Raw genomic sequence first — 23,944 nt, forward strand, 5'->3', positions numbered from 1 at the left:
ACTGCAGAATTCCATCCCCTCCTTTTAACAATGTCCTTTACCTTAAGGGCTATATAAACGGCACATTTTCCATAGCTTATCTAGGGCCTGAATTGAGCTGGCTCACAGGGGTCACCATACCTCATTAATTGTAAGATTTTGTTTTAGGGGATTTTTGAGTAGGAGTAGAGAGATTATTTTATCTCTGTATTTGGTACTGGTGCAACTGCTGCTGGAATACTATTTCTGTTTCTGGTGTCCATAATTCAAGAAGGATGTTGATAAGCTGCAGAGAAGAGCAACAAAGAATAACTAAAGGATTAGAAAACGGACCTTATAGTGATAGGCTCAAAGAGCTCAATCTATATAGTTTAGCAAAGAGAAGATTTAAGGAGTGACTTGATCCCTGTCTGTAAGTACCTACATGGGGAACAAATGTTTAATAATGGGCTCTTCGGTCTGTCAGAGACAGGCATAACATGGCTGGAAGCTGAAGCTAGACAAATTCAGACTGGAAATAAAATGTTCATTTTTAATGGTGAGAGTAATTAACCACTGGGACAGCTTACCATCATTGTGGTGAATTCTCCATCACTGACAATTTTAAAATCAAGATTAAACATTTTTTCTAAAATATATGCTCTAGGAATTATTTTGGGGAAGTTCTGTGGTCTGTGTTGTAAAGAAGGTCAGACTAGATCAGTGGTTCTCAAACTTCATTGCACTGCGACCCTCTTCTGATGACAAAAATTACTATACGACCCCAGGAGGGGGGACCAAATCCTAAGCCCTGCCGCCTTGGGTTGAGGGGCCAAAGCCTGAACCCCATCACCCTGGGCGGAGAAGCCAAAGTTAAAGCCCAACAGCTTCAGCCCTAGGTGCGGGACCTGTAACCTGAGCCTCGGCACCCAAGGCTGAAACCCTTGGGATCTGGAGGATGGCGTGGACTGTACTCTCAGCAAGTCTGCAGATGACACTAAACTGGGAGGAGTGGTAGATACGCTGGAGAGTAGGGATAGGATACAGAGGGACCTAGACAAATTAGAGGATTGGGCCAAAAGAAACCTGATGAGGTTCAACAAGGACAAGTGCAGAGGTCCTGCTTTAGACGAGAATCCGCATTTCCCTGTACAGACTAGGGAGCGAGCAGTTCTGCAGAAAAGGACCTAGGGGTTATAGTGAACGAGAAGTGGATATGAGTCACAGCGTGCTCTTTTGCCAAGAAGGCTAAGGCATTTTGGGCTCTATAAGTAGGAATTTTTGCCAGCAGATCAAGGGACGTGAGCATTGCCATCTATTCAACATTGGTGAGCCTCATCTGCAGTACTGTGTCCAGTTTTGGGCCACACATTACAAGAAGGATGTGAAACATTGGAAAGAGTCCAGCGGAGGCAACAAAATGATTAGGGGGCTGGAGCACATGCTTATGAGGAGAGGCTGAGGGAACTGGGATTGTTTAGTCTGCGGAAGAGAGAATGAGGGGATTTGATGTTGCTTTCAACTACCTGAAGGGGGTTCCAAAAAGGATGGATCTAGACTGTTCTTAATGAAGCAGATGACAGAACAAGGAGTAATGCGGTCTCAAGTTGCAGTGGGGAGGTTTAGGTTGGATATTAGGAAAAACTTTTCACTTAGAGGTGGTGAAGCACTGGAATGGCTCCCTAGGGAGGTGGTAGAATCTCCTTCCTTAGAGGTTTTTAAGATCAGGCTTGACAAAGCCCTGTCTGGGATGATTTAGTTGGGAATTGGTCCTGCTTTGAGCAGGGGGTTGGACTAGATGACCCCCTGAGGTCCCTTCAAACCCGGATATTCTATAATTCTGTGACTCCCCACCAATCTGGCATCATGGTGTGGGATATTTGTTTTCCTTCAGTTCCTCTTCTGTTCTCTGTGCAAATCTCATTTACATGTGCTTTGCAGAAGATAGGGGCCACATTTGGTCTTATGAAAGTTCTGAACCTCTTAAACAACCAGCAATTTAAATGTTGACATTGAAAAATATTTAGCTGCTGATCATATTAATGGAAACAGCCAAGTACTTCAGGGTTGTGGGCAGGTCTTTTATAGGTGACATTATTTAGCACTGAACCCCAATTCAGAAAGTCTTAATATAGAGTAAATCACAGAGCTTGTTATGATGCTGTCTTCTGAGCCACAAGCCATGCTAACTAAAGGTAGGAGCAGTTGCCACAAGTGTAAAACATTATTTGTGTATTTGTAGCTCATGGCGTAAAAGCTCTCAAATTGTGGTGTGTGCAGCAAATGTCCACTAGTGGCAAGACTGTGCAACTGTGCAGTCTGCATCTGCAGCATAACGACAGACTCTGGCTGGATTTTCTTACAAAGAACTCTCTGGAGGTGTATTCTCTGGTAGTACTAGTGGTGCAATAGCCTCTTGTGGCAGCTGCTGATTCACTCCGTAACTTGGCATTTACATTTCTTTGGAAGGCTGTTATTAAATCAGCTCTGACCTGGAATGTGGATTTGATTGGCTCCTTTTCATAGATTACAGAAAGGATCATTATGATCATCTAGTCTGACCTCCTGTATAGCACAGACCAGAGTACATCTCCAAAATAATTCCCAGACCAGATCTTTCAGAAAAATACCTAATCTTGATTGAAAAATTGTCAGTGATGGAGAATCCACCATGACCTTAGTAAGTTGTTCCAATGGAAGTGCTCTTGGTGTTCAGCTTTTACACCTTATTTTCAGTTCTGAATTTGTCTAGTCCTGTTATACCTAGACAATTTGAACGTCCTGCTATAGCTTTCTCTAATTATTCCACGTGTAGATACTTAGAGTATAGTCAAGTCACCCCTTAACATTTTCTTTTTAAGCTAAGTAGATCGAGTTCCTTGAGTCCGTCACTATAAAGCTTATTTTTTAAACCCATAATTGTTTAATCATTCTTGTGGCTGTTCTTTGAACCCTCTCCAATTAATCAATATCCTTCTTGAATTGTGGACACCAGACCTTGACACAGTATTAGAGCAGTGGTCGCACCTGTGCCAAATACAGAGGTAAAATAACATCTTTGCTCCTACAGAAGATTATCTAAGTTGTGCATTTCAGGATTGCATTAGCTCTTTTGGCCACAGCACCACACTGGGGACCTCATGTTCACTTGACTATCCACCAGGACCCCCAAATCGTTTTCAGAGTCACAGCTTCACAGGATAGAATACCCCATCCTGTAAGTATGGCCTCTATTCTTTGCTCTTAGATGTATACATTACATTTAGCCATATTAAAATACATATTGTATGCTGGCACCCAATTTACCAAGCAATCCAGATTGCTCTGTGTCAGCGACTTATCCTCTTCCTTATTTATCACTCACGCAATTTATGTTATCTGCAAACTTTCAGTTCTAATTTTATGCCTTCTTCCAGGTCATTAATAAAAAATGTTTAAATAGAATAGGGGCAAGAATAGGTCCCTTTGGTACCCCACTAGACAGCACACCCATTTGATGATGATTTCCTATTTACAATTACAGTTTGACACATCTCAGCCAGCTTTTAATCCATTAATATATGCCATGTTAATTTTTATTCAAAATACGTTGAGTTCCAAGTCAAGTACCTTACAGAAATCTATGGTACATCAATACTATTACCTTTATCAACCAAATTTATAATCTCTCACACACAAAAAATAGTTTGACAAGATCTGTTTTCCATAAATCCATGTTGATAGGCTTTTCTTGCCCTCCTTTAATTCTTTATTAATTGAGTCCCATATCAGCCACTCCATTATCTGCCTGGGATCCATGTCAGACTAGCAGGCCTATAATCACCCAATTATCTCTTTTAAAAATATTAGGAGAGAGCCAATCTTCTGGAACTTCACTGCTGTTCCAAGACTTATTGAAAATCAACATTAATGATCCAGTAAGCTCTCAGTTATCTCTTTTGAAACTCATAGATGCAAGTTATCCAGACCTACTGATTTTAAAATGTCTGACTTCAGTAGCTGCTGTTTAACACTCTCCTGAGATACTAATGGAATAGACTAATGGTTTTTGTTGTTTTTTGTTTTTACCCAGAGAGCAGAAACATTTACTGAATTCTTCTGCCTTTTCTGTGTTATATTTGATGAGTCTATCATTTCCAATTAGTAATGCCTTGTTAAGATTCTTTTTTCTGCAATATACTTTAAAAAATCCTCCTTGTTCTTAATTCTGCTGTCCACAGAGTTCTCCTTGTGTCCCTTTGCTTCCCTTATCAATTTTCTACAATTCCTAGCTTCTGATTTATATTCATTGCTATCAACTTCCCCCTTCTTCCATTTGTTTATATGTATTATATATAGCTGTCTTCACTTTCCTTGTAAACCAAATTATTTTTTAACCAATCCAAACTTCTTCCTCAGTTGTGGCTTCTTGAGCAACTAATATAGTGTTCTTAAACAATTCCAAATGACCAGTCACATTTTTTGATTAAATTCTTCCTCCAAGTTGATTTGGCTCATAATTGTTTTCAGCTTTGTGAAATTGGTTCTTTTAAAGCCCCAGGCATATATATGTATATCATTGGTCTGGACTTTAGTGTGCAAACAGAACATAAATGTGATCAAGTCATGATAACTTGTACTGAAGTTATTGTTAATTTTTAGTTCTGTGATCCTCTTTAACTGTCAAGATGAGGTCTCATATAGACTGCTTTCATGTTGGATATAATGCTTTCTGGGTTAGGAAATTTAGAAATACCAAGGATGTTTTAATACTGGCATCATGAGACCTCCAGCATACATTACTCACACTGAAGTATCCCAGGATCACACAGCTATTTTTTCCTACACGTTATAGGACCCATTCATCCTGTTCACTAGTGTGATTTGGTGGTCTGTAGCAGACACAGATCAATACCCCATGTTGCGCTCTAACTGTTAGGACATTGATTCGTAAATATTCAAGATAATTTTCTTCCTGGTTATCAGTAATAGGAAAGAGGAAATGCCATTTTGGACATAGTGCTCCTCCCCCTCCAAATTAATCGCAATTATAACAATAGAATACCAATTTAAATTTATTAAATATTTTTGGATGTTTTTCTACATTTTCAATATTGATTTCAATTACAACACAGCATACAAAGAGAACAGTGCTTACTTTATATTATTTTTCATTACAAATATATCCACTGTAAAAATGATAAACAAAAGATATTCATCTCTACCCTGATATTACACAACCCGATATAATACTAGTTCGCATACAACATGGTAAAGCTCTGACACGCTGCTCTGAGCAGCATGTTAAGGGTGCCAGGCTAGACCGGGGCCGAGGGGTTTGATAAGGGGCAGGGGGTCTCGAGGTGGTCAGGGGCTTCCCCTCCCCCCAGGATCTGGGGGGCAGAAGTTGTGGGAGGGCACTTTTGGGGGTCCCGCAGTCCCAGAGTGGCCCAGGGGATTAGCGGGGGGCCAGGAGCAGCCCACTCTGCTTTCCTTGCCACAGCCCCAGCCGTGTCGCTTGGGGGAGGGGGTTTGGGGAAAGGGATCATTCTCTCCCCCATCACACACACTCACCAGCAACGTTGGAAGCGGAAGCGGAGCAGCCAGGCCCCAGCCCGCTCCACTCTGCCAGCTTCCAGCTGCAGCAGTCCGCTTCCCGCCGCAGGTGAGTATGGGGGCCATCCTCGCAGGATGTTAGGAATCATTAAAAAGGGGATAGAGAATAAGACTGAGAGTATATTATCACCCTTATATAAATCCATGGTACGCCCACATCTTGAATACTGTGTACAGATGTGGTCTCCTCACCTCAAAAAAGATATTCTAGCGCTAGAAAAGGTTCAGAAAAGGGCAACTAAAATGATTAGGGGTTTGAGAGGTCCTATGAGGAAGATGAAAGAGGCAGGCCCTCTTCAGCTTGGAAATAGAGGGACTAGGGGGGATACTGATAGAGGATATAAAACATGAGTGACGTTGAAGAAAGGGATAAGGCAAAGTTAATATTATATTCATAAACAAGAACTAGGTCCCAAATAATTTAAATAGGCGTCAGTTAAAACAAGTTAAAAGGAAGGTTCTTCATCGGCAGCACATTACAGTCACCTTGCGGAAATCCTTTCCTGAGGAGATTGTGAAGGCGAACATATACAGTGGACATCGGGAAGCTGAGGGGGCGCAAACGGCAAACGACGGCTAGGAACAGACAGTATCTTTTACCCTATCCGCGCTAAAGCTCTGAATAAGTAAATATTTTCCTAATCCTTCTCTACATCACTCTGAATTATACACGGTACTACCTTTTCATATCCCCCTTAGTCCCTCTTTTCAAGCTGAAGAGGTCAAGTCTTTATCTTTCTCGTTGGGCCCTCTCCAACCCCTAATCATTTTAGTTGCCTTTTCTGAACCTTTAGGCAGAATAGAGTGGTAGAAATGTGCTAGTAGCTAGAACAAGCAGTGCAGGACTTTCCCAGCTGTCGCCCAGCGACATGGCTGGGGCTCGGAGCAAGGCAAGCGGTAGCAGGCTGGGCCGCATCGCTGGTGCTTTCCCACGCAGGTGAGTGCGGGAGACACTCTTTCCCCAAAACTCCCTGCACTCACAGACGGCGGAAGCAGAGCGCCGCACTGGGAAGCCTGGTGGAACGTTTGGAACGGACCTGGGGGGCCGGGCTGACTCTGCGTTCCCACTGCTGCCAGTGAGTGCCTGACAGGGGCGGGGGAGGGGAGGGGATAGGGTCGGAATGCATCCGGACCGGGGGTTGGTAGGGGTGGGATCCGGCGGGGTGATTAGGAACGGGAGTCTCTGGAGGGGGCGGTCAGGGAACCGGGGGGAGGGGCAAAGCAAGTTTGATACAACACAGTCTCACCTATAACACAATGAGATTTTTTTGTGTCCTGAGGACCGTGTTATATCAGGGTAGAGGTGTAGTATTTTTCAATTCACCTCATAAAAGTACTAAAGTGCAAACTGTAAAAATGATAAACAAAAGAAATATATTATTATTCATACAAGTACTGAAGTGCAATCTCTTTATCGTAAAAGTGTAACTTACAAATGCAGATTATTTTTTTTGGTTACATAACTGCGCTCAAAAACAAAACAGTGTAAACCTTTAAAGCCTACAAGTCCACTCAGTCCTACATCTTATTCTGCTACTTGCTAAAACAAACAAGTTTATTTATACTGACAGCAGATACTGCTGTCTGCTTCTTATTTACAATGTCACCTGAAAGTGAGATCAGGCGTTCGCATGGCACTTTCATAGCTGGCATTGCAAGGTATTTACATGCCAAATATGCTAAATATTCGTATGCCCCTTCATGGTTCGGCCACCATTCCAGAGGATATGCTTCCATTCTGATGATGCTTGTTAAAAAAATAATGCATCAATTAAATTTGTGACTGTACTTCCTGGGGGGAGAATTGTGTGTCATCTTCTGTTTTACCCGCATTCTGGATATATTTCATGTTATAGCAGTCTTGAGTGATGACCCAGCACATGTTCTTAAAACGAACATTTCATAGCAGTTTTGACAAAATGCAAAAAAAGGTACTGATGTGAGATTTCTAAAAATAGCTACAGCATTCGACTCAAGGTTTAAGAATCTGAAGTGCTGTCCAAAATCTGAGAGGGACGAAGTGTGGAGCACGCTTTCAGCAGTCTTAAAAGAGTGACATTCAGATGCGGAAACTACAGAACCTGAACCACCAAAAAGGAAAATCAACCACCTGCTGGTGGCATCTGACTCAAATGATGAAAATGAACATGCATCGCTCCGCTCTGCTTTGGATTGTTATGAAGTAGAACTCATCATCAGCATGGAAGCATGTCCTCTGGAATGGTGGTTAAAGCATGAAGGGACATATGACTCTTTAGCACATCTGGCACATAAATATCTTGCAATGCCAGCTACAACAGTGCCATGCAAACACCTTTTCTCGCTTTCAGGTGACATTGTAAACAAGAAGCAGGCAGCATTATGTCTTGCAAATTGTAACCAAACCTTGTTTTTCTGAGTAATTGGCTGACCAAGAAGTAGGACTGAGTGGACTTGTAGGCTCTGAAGTTTTACACTGTTTTGTTTTTGAATGCAGCTTTTTTTACATAATTCTACATTTGTAAGTTCAACTTTCATAATAGAGATTGCACTACAGTACCTGTATGAGATGAATTGAAAAATACAATTTTTTTGTTTACCGTGCAAATGTTTGTAATAAAAAATAAATAGAAAGTGAGCACTGTGCCCTTTGTATTCTGAGTTGTAACTTAAATTAATATATTTGAAAATGTAGTAAACATCCAAAAATATTTTAAATAAATGGTATTCTATTGTTGTTGAACAGCATGATTAATTGCAATTAATTTTTTTAATCCCGCGACAGCCCTAATTTCTTCTCTTCATGTCCTTTGGTTCCTTAATTAATTTTGTTCTCAACATTTCAGTTGTGTGCTGAGTGCTCGTATCTTCCCTCTTTTTACCCCCTCCACTCCCCTGCTCCTTTTGTTATTAGTTTAATGTCCTCCTGACTACTCCAGCCAGCCTGTCTTCCTTCCAAACTATTCAGCCGCTCACCACGTAGATGGTAGACCAACTTTCCACAAAACCAAAACCTTCCACTACCTACATAGCCAGTGGTTCACTTCCAGAATCTTCTGCCTGAGGCCTTCCTTTGTTCGTAGGACATGAAGGATCTGAGAGAAGATCTCTTGGTCATTCTTCTTCAGCAAGCTTCTAAGTTCCTTGATGTCATCTATTATCTGCAAGATATCCCGTGACACACGGTCATTACTGCAGATATGAAACAACACCAATGGATCCGATCCTGTTGACTTCAAAAGCCTGTCCTATTGTTTGCCTGTTCCTTGCAGAATGTTTGGATTCTTCTGCATATTGAATCTCCAACAAAGATAGTCTGTCTTCTTTGGACAGTTGGAGGACTCTGTGATTTTTTTCTTATAGGTTAGGCTGAGCTGTTTGCCACAGGTGTGTCCCATACAGCTCTCCATTCCCTTGGACCAACTGGATCATGAGAGGTGTCGTCCACAGTTTCCTTATTTTGGATGTGGTATCATTTGGAAACATAGCTGTGGAATTCCTTACAGTCCTGTAGAATGTCCCTTTGACCTCTTGCCTCCAGTGGTTATGAGCTCCAAGGCCTCCTTTTTGACTTCCTCTCTCTCCAGCTCCTCAGTGGCAAGTTCCTTTCTTTCTTGAATCAGGGATGCTGATGCTTCCTGAGCCTAACTGTCTGGGATGTCCTCAGCTTCTCTGATTGTCAGTAGCATTTCTACTTGCTCACATTCCCTTTCCAAATGCCCTCTGAAACTCCCTGTTAGCTGTCTCTGTTTATGGCTCTCAAGTTCACCTGACAAGTGACCTATAGTCCAAATCTCCTTGCTTAGCTCTGCCCCTCCCCACCAAGGAGCAATTAACCACTCAGAGACCACAAACAACAGAGTTGATCGAAGCTCCAAGGGTTAGAGCTGTGTGGCCTTTACCAAGGCACCAGCAAACAAACCTGTCTCATCTACTTACTCAAGGGCCCACAACCCAGCTATGCAGCCTGTACACAGAGAGCAAATAAACAGTCAAACAACCAACCCACAGACAGACCAAACACACCACTCACGCAGTCCCACTACCTTCAAGCACAGAGTCCCCAGTGACGCCCTCCAGAACTCCACTGTTAGATGCATCTATCTATTTGTGGCCTTTGGGTTCACCTAGCACATGACTTTTTATACCAAATCTCCCTGCCTAGCCAGTGCAGCTCCGCTCTTCACCACCAGGGAGCTATTGACCACTCAGACTGCAAACGACAGTGCTGATGAAAGCTCCAAGTGACCTGTACCAAGGCACTAACCAACAGACCTCTATCAGATGCCTACTCAGGCCCATGACCCTGGCCTCTGCCAAGGATGAAAAGTGTTAAAGATCGTCTGGAGAGTAAACATTCTCTTCTGAAGATTTTGAAGCTGTAATGAATTAGTGGTTTGAGCATTGGCCTGCCAAACCCAGGGCTGTGAATTCAGTCCTTGAGGGGACCATTATGGGGATCTGGGACAAAAATCTGTCTGGGGATTGGCCCTGCTTTGAGCAGGGGGTTGGACTAGATGACCTCCTGAGGTCCCTTCGAACCCAGATATTCTATGAATTAGGTGGATCCACTCCTGCTCAGGGTATTTAAGGGCTAGGCTGACACACACACCCCTGCTTCAAATGCACTTGTGTAGCTCTCCTTAATATCTGTGAAGTGTATGTAGAACAATAACTTCCTTTTAGATGTGCGAGAGACAGGGTGGGGGAGGTAATAGCTTTCAAGCTACACGGAGCTCTTCCTCAGGTCTGGGAAAGGTACTCAGAGTGTTGCAGCTAAATACGTATTCCAAGGGACCATTCAAAGTGAAGTGGTCTGTTAACACCCCTGTAGTCATAGGACAAAATAAGCCATAAATCCAGTGCTTTATTAAGACCATAATTTTTAGGCTAGGTCTACACTAGAGACCTTACAGCAGCAGAGCTGTATTAATGCAGCTGCACCACTGTAAGATCTCTCATGTAGCCGCTCTGTGCCAGTGAGGAAAGCTGTCCCATTGACATAATTAAACCACCCCCAATGAGCGGCGGTAGCTATGTCGGCAGAAGAGCATCTCCCACCAACATAGTGCTGTCCACATCGGTGCTTCTGTCTATGTAACCTTTTGTTGGTAATAATCTGCGGGGTCTCCGGCAGGAGGTGCAGAGGGCATGGGGAGCTGATAGGGGGGCTGCCAGCTGTGGACAAAGCAGGCAGCCAAACAACGTTATAGCAAATTGAGCAGGGACATAAGATCGAAACAACGTTAAGCAAGATGACGTTAAGTGGGGAGTTACTGTATTTAGCTGTGATACTCTTATACTCCTGCGGGCATTCTGCATCAAAAAATTAAAAATTCTGCACACTATATTTTAAAATTCTGAATATTTTATTTGTCAAATAACTCTGTGCAATCATGCCAGTTTCAATTATTTTGGTAATCTATTTCAAAATAACTGTCAGCATGTCTGTAATAATCCACACATACACACAAATTCCTCCAGGAGTAGAGTTAAAGAAACCCCTACAGCAACCCAGTTTCTGTTTCTCTGCCCCCTCTCCCACAGAGCCCAGCTGCGAGGCACCCTGCAGTCCTTATTACTGCATCCCCTCTTCCTCAGAGCCCGGCTGTGGACTCCCTCCCCTTCCCCTCCCCCCCACACACGGAGCTCAGGGAGCCAGAGGAAGAAACAGCCAGGTGCTGAGTCCTGGGCTTGTATGGAGTTTCCTGCAGGATGCTTCCTTCCTTCAGGGCATGTTGAAAACTGTAGCTGCTGAGAACCCTCCAGCTCCCTTCCCTTCCCAGCAGTGTCTTCTATTTGTGAGCTGAGTTCTTCTGGGTCCAGCGGCCCCTAGTGGCAGTCTGCAGCCCATTTCTGTGGGGAGAAAAATGAAATTCTGCATGTACATCATTAATTTCTGACCAAATTATGCATTGCACAGTGGTGCAGAATTCCCCCAGGAGCAACTTAGTACCTTTCACAGACCCGAAGAAGAGCACTGTGTAGCTCAAAAATTTGTCTGTCTCAGCAACAGAAATTGGTCTACTAAAAGATATTACTTACCCACCTTGTCTCTCACGTATCCTGAAACTGACCACAGCACCAACAACACAGTATACAACATTCAGGATGTCTGTCCTGCAGACTGTATTCTATCTTGTCTCTGTTTCCTTGTATTCCCCTGTCTGTCTGTATCCATCTATTATCTCCTGTCTTATACTTAGATTGTCAGCTCTTTGGGGCAGAGACTGCCTTCTTTTTCTGTGTTTGTACAGTGGGTAGCCCACTGGGGTCCGGGTCCATGACTGGTTTCCTAGACACTACATTACTATTAGTAAAAAAAGAAATTAGAAGGTTTACTGAACTGTGGGGTGGGCTTGAAGACTGGTTGTGAAGATGAAAGCAGCATGCTCTGTCATGAGACTCATTGTATCGGCATGTGTGCATGAACCCATCTTGATGATTGTTTGTTTTATATCTAGGATTTTTTTTTCTAGGTCCGAGGAGTTTGAAACTAGTCTCGTAGGGGCGGACAATAACAATGAGTGCTTCAGTGATTCTTCTTCTACCTATTCCAAAGGTCGAGTGAACGGGAGCTCAGAATCTGTGGGCAAGCGGGCTATTCGCAGACCCACTGACTGGCTGGAAATGAGGGGAATAAAAACCAATATTAATAAATCCTCAGAGAAGAAAGGTACTTTAGAGCCCTTAGTACTGGGCACAGCTGTCTTCACTGATTCTTTTAATCAAAATTGAATGTCTTTCTGAAAGATATGCTACAGTTCAACCACAAGTTATGGTCTCAATAGTGTCTTTTGTAGGCTACGGAAGAATAACTGTCTCCACTGCAGAACTTACTGGTAAAATTCTATGGTCAGTTTTGTGCAGAAGGTCAGGCTAAATAATCTGACCTTTAAGATCAATGAAACTATGACTACAGGTCTGCTTTATCTGTGGGTGAGAGCTCTACCAGTATTTCAGGAGAATGCTTTGCATAGGAATTTTAAAACTAGGCTAGAAAATAGAAATAACACTAGAACATATGCAAAAGAGAGCAAGCCAGCAGTGGACCTGGGGGTTAGAAACTGGCACCAAGTTGTCCTTTCCATTTCTAACATCTGTTGTTTTCTGATTTAGAATGGACTAAGGCCTTTTGTGTGGATGTACTAATGCATCTTGCATGTCATATCCCATGAGATGAAACCTGTTAGGGGAAGACCTCTGATATTTAGGTATCTGTACTGGGTGAAAACGGGGGCAGTGTGAAAGGAGGCATGAACTTGGCTGAGAAGGTTCTGCATCAGAGGGGTAGCCGTGTTAGTCTGGATCTGTAAAAGCAGCAGAGAATCCTGTGGCACCTTATAGACTAACAGACGTTTTGGAGCATGAGCTTTCGTGGTAATTACCCACCCCCCCCCCCCCCCCCCACCCCCCCCCCCCCCCCCCCCCCCCCCCCCCCCCCCCCCCCCCCCCCCCCCCCCCCCCCCCCCCCCCCCCCCCCCCCCCTCTTCGTCGATGCACTGTTTTTAAAAAAAAAAAAAAAATTTTTTTAAACTGGAATTTCCAGGGCAGTGTATATATGCTAGCAAGCAAGCTAGAGATAACGAGATTAGTTCAATCAGGGAGGATGAGCCCGGTTCTAGCAGTGAGTGTGAAACCAAGAGGGAGAAATGGTTCTGTAGCGGCAAGCCATCACAGTCTTTGTTTCAGGCTGGTGATGGGCAATTTGCAGATGAACTGAAGTCAGCAGTTTCTCTTGTGAGTCTGGTCTGAGTTTTGTTGCTGCAGGATGGCCACCTTAAGTTCTGTATAGTTGCCAGGGAAGTTGAAAGTGCTCTCCTACAGGTTTTTGTATATTGCCATTCCTGATATCTGATTGTGTTCCATTATCCTTTTCGTAAGATGTCCAGTTTGCGATGTACTAGCCAGCAGGGGCAGTCCTGGCATGATGATACATGGTGGATTGGCAGGTGAATGAACCGGTGATGGGGTTGGCTTGATCTGTTAGCGTCCTGTTGATGGTGTTGCTGTGTAGAATGTGGGCCAGAATTGGATCGAGGTTTGTGCATGGATTGGTTCCTGAGCTGAGTTACTATGGCTGCATGTGCAGTACTGGTGAGAATACGTTTTAGTTGGCAGGTTGTCTGTGGGCAGGACTGGCTTGCCACCCAGGCCTCACCTCTGTCCTGTGGTCGGGGTCGGTGAAATGAAGCAAATGTGTGTGCTGGGATCAAATTGTCCCAGGGTAAATGGGGTGCTGTGATCCCTGATAATTGCAATTGGAGGGGTTTTAGCTGGGGGCTGCTCATGTGCATGGCCGTGGAACGTCTGTTGTGTGTTTTTTGATCACTGCCTCCTATTTCCCCCCCACACCTTCTTTTTTTTTTTATTTCTTTTTTTTTTTTTATTTTCTTGTGTTTTTTTTTGGTTGCTTGCCAGTAGGCGGTGGCCTTCCAGTTATCCACGTCTGCCCTTTCTGTTGATCTGTTTCCTTGTCCTGTGTTGTTTTAGGTATTTCTTTTTTTAATGATTTTGAGAATGTACTGTGGAGCAAGATTGTAGTGTTGGTTGTGCTGTTGATGTAGAGCGCAGATGGGTTTGTTACCTCAGTGCTTGGCTGTTAGACATATGGAATCGTGTGGATTGATGCCGGATGGAAGGGAGCATGAAGGTAGCCATGTGGTCATGCGGTAGGGTAAAAAAAAAAAATCCACTGCTATATAATTACTACACAGACCACAGGTTGAAAGGATTTCCCATTACTCTTATCAAAGAGAAGGAAAGAACTGAGAACCATCTGAATCACGTCCCTATACAGGCAACAGGAAAACATTCAAAAAAAAGTAAGAAGCTCTTCCAACGCTGGAGACTCTCATTTAAATTACCAATTAAAATCTTCTCATACAAACAGACTTCAACATTGCACTAGAGAGTACCCAGTGACTGAGCAGATCCTTAGGAACTGACCATGGGAGTCTTGTGAGCTTCTCACCCCTTTGTCAGAGACGCACAAAGAACAACTACAAGCATACCATATCCAGGGAAAAAGGACTCCTAAGCTTGTCTCTTGACACTCAGATGTGCGGTCTGCTTTTGTCCAACACATATACTGTCCTCCCTTTTTGCGAAGATAATGGGGCCCCAGCTACTTGGCCACAACTGTTCGAGGCGGGTACCCCTAACCGCTCCCACAGGCTATATCCTCTTAGCTGTACACAGTCCTAACTTATACATCTTCGAGCCCCACGCCCAAGAACAAATGATACCAGTTATGTGTCTGCTATCTCCGTGGCCTGGTAGACTCTTTCTTTGCCGCTGCTGTCCCCAACATACATTGATGTTAATCTACAATACTCTGCCCCAGTGATGGGCCAAATTGTCGAACCTAAGAAGGTGCGACTACTTTCGGCCATCTCTGACTCACAGAACTTCAGGACAACACTGAACAGTGCATATACACAGTACCCTCCCACCAAACGAACGAAGAAGAGAAGCGTCACACGGACTCCTCCTGATGGGTCGAAATGACCATGCCTGGACCATATACATTGAATTCTTCCCCGACGTGCACAGCAGAAATCGATGGGAAAAAACAACATCGCTGGCCTCATAAACTAAGTCTTTGCAGAAGCTCAATTGCATGCCACAGCCCTTCAGAAACCACCCTGACTTATCATCAATGTTTAGGCTGATAAAGATTTGTCGGCATCTTAACAGGTGACTACCAATAGGAGGCGGGGCCAGACACTCTCCAATACAATTCTACAGGCCATCCTCAGATCCCACTGAGGGTATACACTAAGAACACTGCACCATCTATCAGGACACTCCCACACTTAACACCGGAACAAATCAAGATACGCTTAGAGCCCAGACTCAGGTTATTTCTGGTCTAGCTACCCAAGATCCACAAACCCGGAAATCCTGGATGCCCCATCATTCTCGGGTCATTGCACGTGTCGCTGAGTAGACGTTTGAGGTGCGGTGTGACTCTCTCCTCAGACCCTATGCCACCCAGCACTCCGCTATCTCCGCTATGCTACATTGATGACATCTCATCATTCGGAACCCCATGGGAAGGGATTACTATGGAAAAAGGTCCACCAACAATTTCACAGCTCCAGGCTGGCGGGTCCCCATCAACCTCAGCCTGACCAATCTACACGGGAGGTCCACTTTCTAGCGACCACGCGTGCAATAAGTGATGGTCACGTTAACACCACCTATAATCGAAAACTACCGAACTGCTATGCCTACCTTCATGCCTCCAGCTTCATCTCGGGCAGCGAAGTCACCCGCCCACGATCTCATTGATCTACAGCCAGCACTGAGGTCAACCGCGATTCTGCCTCTAACCCTCAACAGAGCCGACACCTCAAAGATCTCCACCAAGCATCTTCAAACTATCATATACCCGCACGAGAAATAAGGAAAACAGATCAACATGAGCAGACTTGACCTGAAGCCCTTACTGCAAACTATTAAAACCCCCCCAAGGAAAGAAACAACAGGACTCCACTGGCCATCACGATACACCCCCAGCTAAAACCCTTCAAGGCAATCATCAGGATGGACTAGAAAATTCTGGCAGCAGCAGCTGAAGGGTCAGTTTATAGTGCGGTTGCCAGTTCCTTGTCTGGACATGGGCCTCAGATCCCAAATAAGGGGCTCCTCCTGCATCTTTTCTCCTGAGCCCCCTTCCATGCATATGCCAGAGGAGCAAACCTCTTCCAGACAGTGTTTTATTTGCTCCTGTCTCCTCAACTTTCCAGTGCATTCTCCATCTCTTGGTTCTGCCAGTGGGGTGTATGTGGTTCTCTCTTTGCTGCATAGAAACTGGGAAGCAGTGCGGGCCACTTCCAGTTTTTCAAGGTTCCGGCAAAAATTCTACCTTCCTGACAGAACAACCACTGGTTCAGTGTTCCCCACTTTAACTAACCCCTTTCACTTGTTGAGTCTTCCTGGCTTCCCTTGTTAGGATTGATGCAAGTTCGGCGACTATGAAACCTAGGGACAAAGCATGGGTTGAGTATCCATTACGAAGGAGTATCCAACACCTAAACAACATTTCTGGTTCTGGGATCTTACTAAGCCACCAAATCAGTTTCAGCTCTAGCTGAGGGTTGGACAGGGTGGCCCAGCTTGTTATTTCTTATTGTAGGCAGGGCCCAGTCTTCAGCCTGTTTCCTAAAAATAAAGGGCCCCCCGAGGGTTTGGCATTTTGTGGGGCTTTTTGTTTTTTTTTCTGGTTGTTTACTGCTTACGGCTGTGAGCGTCTGTGAGGCCTTCATATCTCTGACTGTTCTCTGGCTGCATGTCACTGTACTCCTGCCCTCCACGGTCGCACAGTAGATGCGCTTCCTTGTTCTACGTGCCACGTTATACGACCGCATATTCGGCGCGTTTACACATCCTCGATTGTTGTCAGCGGATCGCCTATATTCGCGTTCATCTAGATGCTCCACTTTAATATCAACTAACCCTCGTAGCGTCCATAACATCTCGCGATGCGCGGAAACTCCATCCAGAAATCTCACGAGCGGCCTTACGAAATCAACATGGCTACCGCGTCACCATTCGAGTGCTGCCCGCGCAGTGAAGAGGGTGAATAATGATCGATTTAGATTAATCGGTGTTCGAATACGCAATTCGTTTCTCTGACAAATTGCGGTATCTAATAAAATCGATTATAAACTACGCCCGATCGGTTGTAGCATGGCTTAGGTGTAAAACACAGGCACCATGTTTAGAGTGAGGCCACCTCTCTGCATACTAATTCTATGCTCTTGCCTCCCTAGTTGTTGGACACATATTGCCCTGGTATTGTTCTCTCGCAAGGAATCTCGCAGCTATATACTGCTTCTCGTGGGTAGGTTCAGGGCGCCGCTTACCTCCGTTTTAATCACTCCTAGTGTCCTTGGAGGAGGAGTCAGGCCCTGGGCCCCCCCTCTTCTCCAGATCCCAACCCAGGCGGGCCCTGGCGGTTGTGGTGAACCACTTATGACTCAGCAGTTTCTTCTCCGGGCATGTCACTATTGCGCCTCTAGTAGGTTACCCGTCAGTTGTGAGGGCTTATCTTATCTCGCTCTTCATGATTTATTCCCTCTACCAACCTGCCCCCCTACCTAGTTTCTGTGGGCTTCCCATCACTTTCACAGCAGTGGCTTACCAAACACTTCTGACTCCTCTCTCTGACAAACCTCGTTCCTTACATTCTGCAATCTGTCACATGTAATGCTACGCCCACATGCTCAACCCTGTACTGCTTCTAAAGGTACCACCCCTGTCTGACTGAATCATGGCGGTATCTCCCATGATGGTCAGTCAGGTGTCTCCTAACTGGAGTCAGTGTGCTCTAATCTGGAGTCAGGTGCTCTAATGGCCACAGCTTTTCTGTTAATTTGAAACAGGCAGACAGCACGTGTGCTCCCTGGCAGGGGAATACAACCCTCCCCAAGACTCTCTCATTGCTGCCCTCGTGAGCCACATGCGGGCACTGACCTCTCATCGTACCAGCCGAGACTCCTGACTAATAAGATCCTCGCATGGTTCGACCAAGTTGGATTCATCCTGTAGCACAGATGCGATCGGAAGTATGGTGGTGCGAGGCACTTTATGCATGATGGTCGGGGTAGCGGATGGAGAGAGACGACCCCCTAAATCAGCTGTGTGTGCCAGTATGTTGCTCTCTCAGCCCTATGCTGGCAGTTCACGAATGGAACTAACAGGCTCTGCAACGAGAGTGCGGCCCAACAAATTGATGGTATCTACGTGCGTGTAGGCGTGGTGCATGGTCCCTTGCTTCTTTGCCATTGAAAATTGTCCGCTCGCGAGCGGGAGACCGTGCATCAGTCGCGTTGTAGGCTATAACTGCTTAGCCACCCCGCCCCAGGGAATCTAGTCGGTAGGTGCGTCTGCGCACTGTGTCTCCGATCTCTATCACATGCCGCCCAAGACATACTTTGCACTTTTTCATGCGAATTGCGACGGGGCGGCGACTAATTTGTGGGTCCGAGGAAAAGAAACACAAGGGTGACCAGGTGGTTCTCCCGATCCCTCCAACCTTTCCCCTCTCCTGCTGGAGCCAGCAAGAGCGTGTAGCTCGTCGGACGGCTACAGGTGTACCGAGATGCTTTGGTTGCTCCTCCTCCCTTGACCATTCTGGAAGGACGGACCGAGTCCCACCCGAGTGCGTTCCGTCGTGCAGGATCGAGTTCCTTCTCGAAGTCTGGGAGCCAATTAGTACTCTGGTGATGGCGCATAGGGCTGTCCGCACCATTGCAAATCTGTTCCGCGCCATCTGTCCACTTCCTATCTCGTGGCCTCGGCAGCCTTTTATCAGATCCGTTCAATGGCCCGCTTGTGGCAAAATGAAGGATGAATCTCTATCGTATCCAAACTATACCCCAAAAACTGCCTCTACCTGCTTCTGCGGATCGTTTCGAGGCAATCTTGTATTGGCTCCACCTTGTTCCATTTGGGCTATCACCACCCCTCTCCGTACGACTGCCCGAGGTATTTGCCTCAGCTATTCTATCACGCATTTTCAGAGGTATTAGCGGCGTGAGACAGCCTTCGCAAGCGTCCAGCACTGCTGTCCCTTTGTCCAGTTGTCTCCAATCCAGGGCTATGTATACTATGTCGTCCCATTCCCAAGCTATGGATAGCCCCGGACAGGCATAGTGCGCACTCCCGTGGTCGTAATAAGCTCGTTGTGGCCATCAGTCTTTGGACTTGGCGATAGTGACGACGCCATGGAGATACCCCGTAGAAAAAGCAGTCTTTCCCTGGCATCCTTGGCCAGGGGTATTTGCCAATATCCTTTGGTCAGATCTAGGGTGGTTAGGTATTTGGCCTTGCCTAACTGATCAACCAGCTCGTCAATGCGTGGTATCGGGTAGGCATCGAAGTGGGATACTTCATTTAATTTCCGGAAGTCGTTACAAAACCTCAGGGTGCCATCAGGCTTGGGGACTAGTATCGCTGATCGGACTGGACCACTGGCTGTGGGATTCTCAATGACCCCGAGTTCCAGCATCTTTCGCACTTCCATCCTAATTTCTTCCCTTTTAGCTTCCGTATTCGATATGGTCTTATCGTCACCCTTACTCCGGGGCTGGTGACAATATGATGTTGACTAGTGCCGTTCGACCTGGTTGGGTACAAATACGTCCTGGTTCCGGTGGATCATTTCAATGACTTCCATCCGTTGTTCTGGGGTTAAGTCAGGAGATATCTTTACCTGCTCCTGTGGGCCGTCTGCCTGAGGTAGAGCTCCTCGAGTGACCAGACACGTCTCTCTGTCATGCCAGGGCTTCAGTAAGTTGATGTGTATATTGCTCTGGCTTCCGGCGGTCTGGTTTGTCTAACCTTATAATTCACTTCTCCAATGGCTTCCACTATCTCATATGGTCCGTGCCAACTGGCTAGAGTTTGCTTTCTGTGGTCGGCACTAACACCATCACCCGTTCCCGGCTGAAATCTTCGCATTTCGCCCGACGGTTGTAGTATGTCCGCTGTGCCTCTTGTGCTTTTTCTAAATGCTCCCGTACTATCGGGGTTACTCGAGTTATCCGCTCTCGCATCTGTGTCACATGCTCAATAATATTCTTTCCTGGGTTGGGTTGTTCCTCCCAATCCTCCTTGGCGATATCCAATATCCCGCGTGGGTGGCGTCCATATAAGAGTTCAAAGGGAAAAACCCTGTGACGCCTGGGAACTTCCCATAAGCGAACATTAGATACGGCAAAAGAGTGTCCCAGTCCTTTCCATCCTGCTACACTACCTTCCGGATCATACTTTTGAGGGTTCGATTGAATCTTTCGACTAGTCCGTCTGTTTGTGGATGGTAGACGGAGGTCCGAATGGCTTGTATATACGGAGCAGGGCACATAAGTCTTTCATTAGTTTTGACGTAAACGGGTTCCCTGGTCTGTCAGGATCTCCTTAGGGATGCCCACTCTGGCGAAACCTGTAGTAGTTCTTTAGCTATTGCCTTAGACGTGGGGTTTCTTTAAAGGGATGGCCTCTGGATATCGTGTGGCATAGAGCAAAAGACTAGTACGTTTCGGTGGCCCGTGCCGACTTTTTCTAGTGGGCCACTATGTCCATAGCTATCCTCTCGAACGGGATATCAATAATAGGTAAAGGTACTAGTGGGGCCCGCAAGTGAGGTCGGGGGCTATGCAGCTGGCAGTTCAGGGCAGGAGGCCAAGCGATAACAGTAAACTTGCTGGACTTCTGCTCGTATTCCTGGCCAATAAAACCTTCTTAGTATTCTATCCAGCGTCTTGTCTACCCCTAGATGTCCCCCAAATAAATGACTGTGAGCTAACTCTAGTACGGCCCTTATGTGTTTCCGTGGGACTAGGAGTTGCTCTACTTCTTCCCCTCGTATTTGCTCTATTCTGTACAACAGATCACGTTTGAGCACGTAATATGGCCTTGGGCTTGACTTTTCTTCTACAGGCACTCCATTTACTTCCACTACCTCCTCCCTCACGTTTGCATATAATGGATCTTCGGCCTGGTCCTGCCCAAAGGTCTCACGTGCAGTGCTGAACTGACCTAATTCCAGGGGGCCTATTTCAACTCTTCCCCTGGGGTGCTCCCACTTGGGCCAGGAACCTCTCTGAGTCCTCCGTGACCGAACCTTCTCCTTGTTCCTGGGCGGGTTCGCCTACCCACAAGGGAAGTCTTTTGATTAGCTGCCAGAATCCTGGTCCCTAACTTTTTAGCCGCCCTTCGTTCTCGCCTAGCCCTGCGGGGTTTTCCAGGGATGAGAACAATTCTGGAGCAAATTCAGCAAACATTGGGCGAGGCTATCTTTAGTTGCCTCTGTCTCAACCTGGGGGTTGCTACCCTCTCTGCCTCTATCGGGGTCAGTAAGTTCTCAAACCCAGGGAAGTCTCTCCCAATCAAAACAGGATAAGGGAGCTTGGGACTACTCCTGCAGAAACTCTGGTGGTATTCCCCTGGATTTCAATCCGTACTGGAATTGTAGGGTAAAAATTCACGGTGCCATGTACGCATGTTACCCCTGTGCTTTTGGCCCGAGTTAGTTGGTCTGTTCCCACCAACTTTCCCGAGACCAACGTGACAGCACTCCCCGAATCTATTAATGCTATGGTTTTTATACCATTCATTTTTACTGGTCTGGTAAATCCATGTGAGGTCAATGTAACCCCTACCAGGTTGATCAGGCCATTGCTCCCCATAACTCCCCAGATTACACTGCATAGGCACCTCCTTGTTGGACATTGGGCTGCTATATGCCCCAATTCCCCACATTCATAACACCCGTCCCCTCATTCCGGTTATCACCCCCTGCCTGGGGTAGTTGGCCGCCCCCCACCACTCTTCCCAAACCCCCAGTCCCTTTCTGGCCTCGAGCCATTCCTCACTGTCGTTCCTCCCGGTTATAGTTTTTCTAGAGTTCTCGACAGTCCGGGGCCTTGGTTTGGGTTGTCTTCCTGGGTTGCCGTGTCTCCCGCTTGGAGTCTGGAACAGTTCGCGGGCTGCCAGTTGTCTTTCCACGAGGGAGACCAACTCATCATAGGTAGAGGGGTCATTCTGACCCACCCAAGTCCTGAGTCCTGGTGGTAACCCCCGCATATACGGTCCAATATTAGTACCTTCCATCATCTCCTCAGAGCTATGGCTTCAGGCGCAGCCATTTCCGGGTCAGGTGGATCAAGTCAAACAACTGCGTTCGGGTGTCGGTCTGTCCTCCATATATCGCCATTCATGGAACCTCTGGGCGTAGTGCCGTTGTCACTCCGAACCTGGCCAGGATCTCTGCCTTTAGCTGGGAATAGTTTGCTGCAGCTTCTGCAGACATATCGTAATAGACCTTCTGGGCTTCCCACATAGGAATGGGGCAAGGATACCAGACCATTGTTCTCGGGCCAGGCTCCCGCAGGGCTGTTCTCTCAAAAGCCAGGAGGTATGCTTCCACATCATCCTCCCTGGTCATTTTTTGTAAGTAATGGCTAGCCCGTATGGTCCGGGTCCCTTCCCCGTGGTGATTCTGTTCCATAAGGGTCTTCATCTGGCTTATTAGGTCTCTCAGCAGGGCTCGGTCCTGAGCAGCCTGACTCAGCAGCAGCTGATTAGTCTCTTGCTGCAATCTAGTCGCCTCTTGTTGGGCGGTTGCTGGACCCTGGTAGCCTCCTGCTGGGCCGCGGTGGCATGTATAAGGGCCTTGACCACGTCGTCCATCTTAAGGGTGGGAGGGTTATGTCTCCCCTGGACTATGTCCCCAGCGCGCAGATCCCACCCTGACACCACGTGTGGCAAATTGCCGGTACTGTTCTCTGGTCTCGCGCTTTCTCTTCTCTGGGGTAGGTTCAGGGCGATATTGCTTGCCTCTGAACCAGTTCTTTAATCACTCCCTAGTGTCCTTGGAGGAGGGGAGTGGAGAGGGAGGGACCTGGGCCGCCCTCTACTCCAGGTCCCAACCCAGGGCCCTGGGGTTGTGGTGAACCACTTGACTAGCGGTTTCTTCCCTGGGTTACTTCCCTCTCATACCCGTCAGCTTGTGAAGGGCTTCTCGCCTCTCTTCTATACAAGCCTGGTGCCCTTACCTAGGGTTTCTGTTGGGCTTTCCCAATCCACCGCAGCACTCCTCCAAACCTTCTATTTCTCTCTGGACAAACTCTTCTCTTCTGCAATCTGCACTCTGCTCCAATCCAACCTTTCTCCTTCAACTACCACCCCCCTGAAGCAGGGTTTATATCATGACTGAAGCAGGGGTTTATATCCATTGACTGGAGTCAGGTCTAAGCTCTAACTGAGTCAGGTGCTCTAATTGGCCACAGCTGTTCTAGTTAATCTAAAGCGTTAATCTAAAGCAAACCTTCCTCCCTTGGCAGGGAATAAGGCCCCCTGCTAACACTCTTATGCTGCCCTCTGGCCATGCTGTATCACACTAGGTGGAGGAAATAAGCGAAGTCATATGACTAAACTAGGCATGGTGGAGAAATAAGGGGAGCTGGTGATTCAGTCACAGAGAGACTGCAGAGAGAACAGCCCTGGGAGTCAGTGCTGTATAAAAGAGCGTGTTGAGGGGAATCTGGGAGGGGTGAAAGATTAGGAAGAGAGCAGTGGGTTGGAGGGACAGAAGGCAGAAACCCTAGTTGTTTGTGTTCCCAGGAGTGGGAATGCGTTGAAGAGGTGAATATGAGTTCCCCCATGCTGCCACCTAGCAGGGAGCTGTAATGACCCCTGAGAAGGAGGGGAAGATAGACTGAACAGAGCCCAGGTGGGGCTTGAGCTGAGCCCAGGAGAAGGGCAGGGTTGGAAGGGAAGATAGACCCTTGGGAAGGAAAGGCTGTGCCTAGCTTAATAGCAGGGCAGAAGACTATTTTGGCTCTGTGTTGGTTTGGACTTTGATATTCCACAAGGGGTGTGGACTTTTTGGGACTTGGCC

General features: G+C 46.4%; 1 protein-coding gene across 8 annotated transcripts in view; it reads left to right on the forward strand.

Annotated features, from left to right (window-relative positions):
• The window catches only part of ZNF512 (zinc finger protein 512), a 97,976-nt gene that overhangs the window by 18,914 nt on the left and 55,118 nt on the right, over window positions 1–23,944 (forward strand). For 5 of the 8 annotated variants that reach the window (XM_075063521.1, XM_075063520.1, XM_075063524.1 and 2 more), the window contains exons 2-3: window positions 3,055–3,175; window positions 12,012–12,208. The exons of 1 other annotated variant lie outside the window; for it this stretch is intronic. In XM_075063521.1, coding sequence (XP_074919622.1) covers window positions 12,163–12,208 — 46 coding nt within the window. In that variant the 5' untranslated portion in view covers window positions 3,055–3,175; window positions 12,012–12,162. Of the gene's footprint in view, window positions 1–3,054; window positions 3,176–12,011; window positions 12,209–23,944 lie in introns of those variants that run through there. 2 more of the 8 variants (XM_075063527.1, XM_075063526.1) reach the window with 2 other exon arrangements.

This window comes from Chelonoidis abingdonii, chromosome 3 (genome assembly GCF_003597395.2).
Source record: "Chelonoidis abingdonii isolate Lonesome George chromosome 3, CheloAbing_2.0, whole genome shotgun sequence".
NCBI classification, from domain to species: domain Eukaryota; kingdom Metazoa; phylum Chordata; order Testudines; family Testudinidae; genus Chelonoidis; species Chelonoidis abingdonii.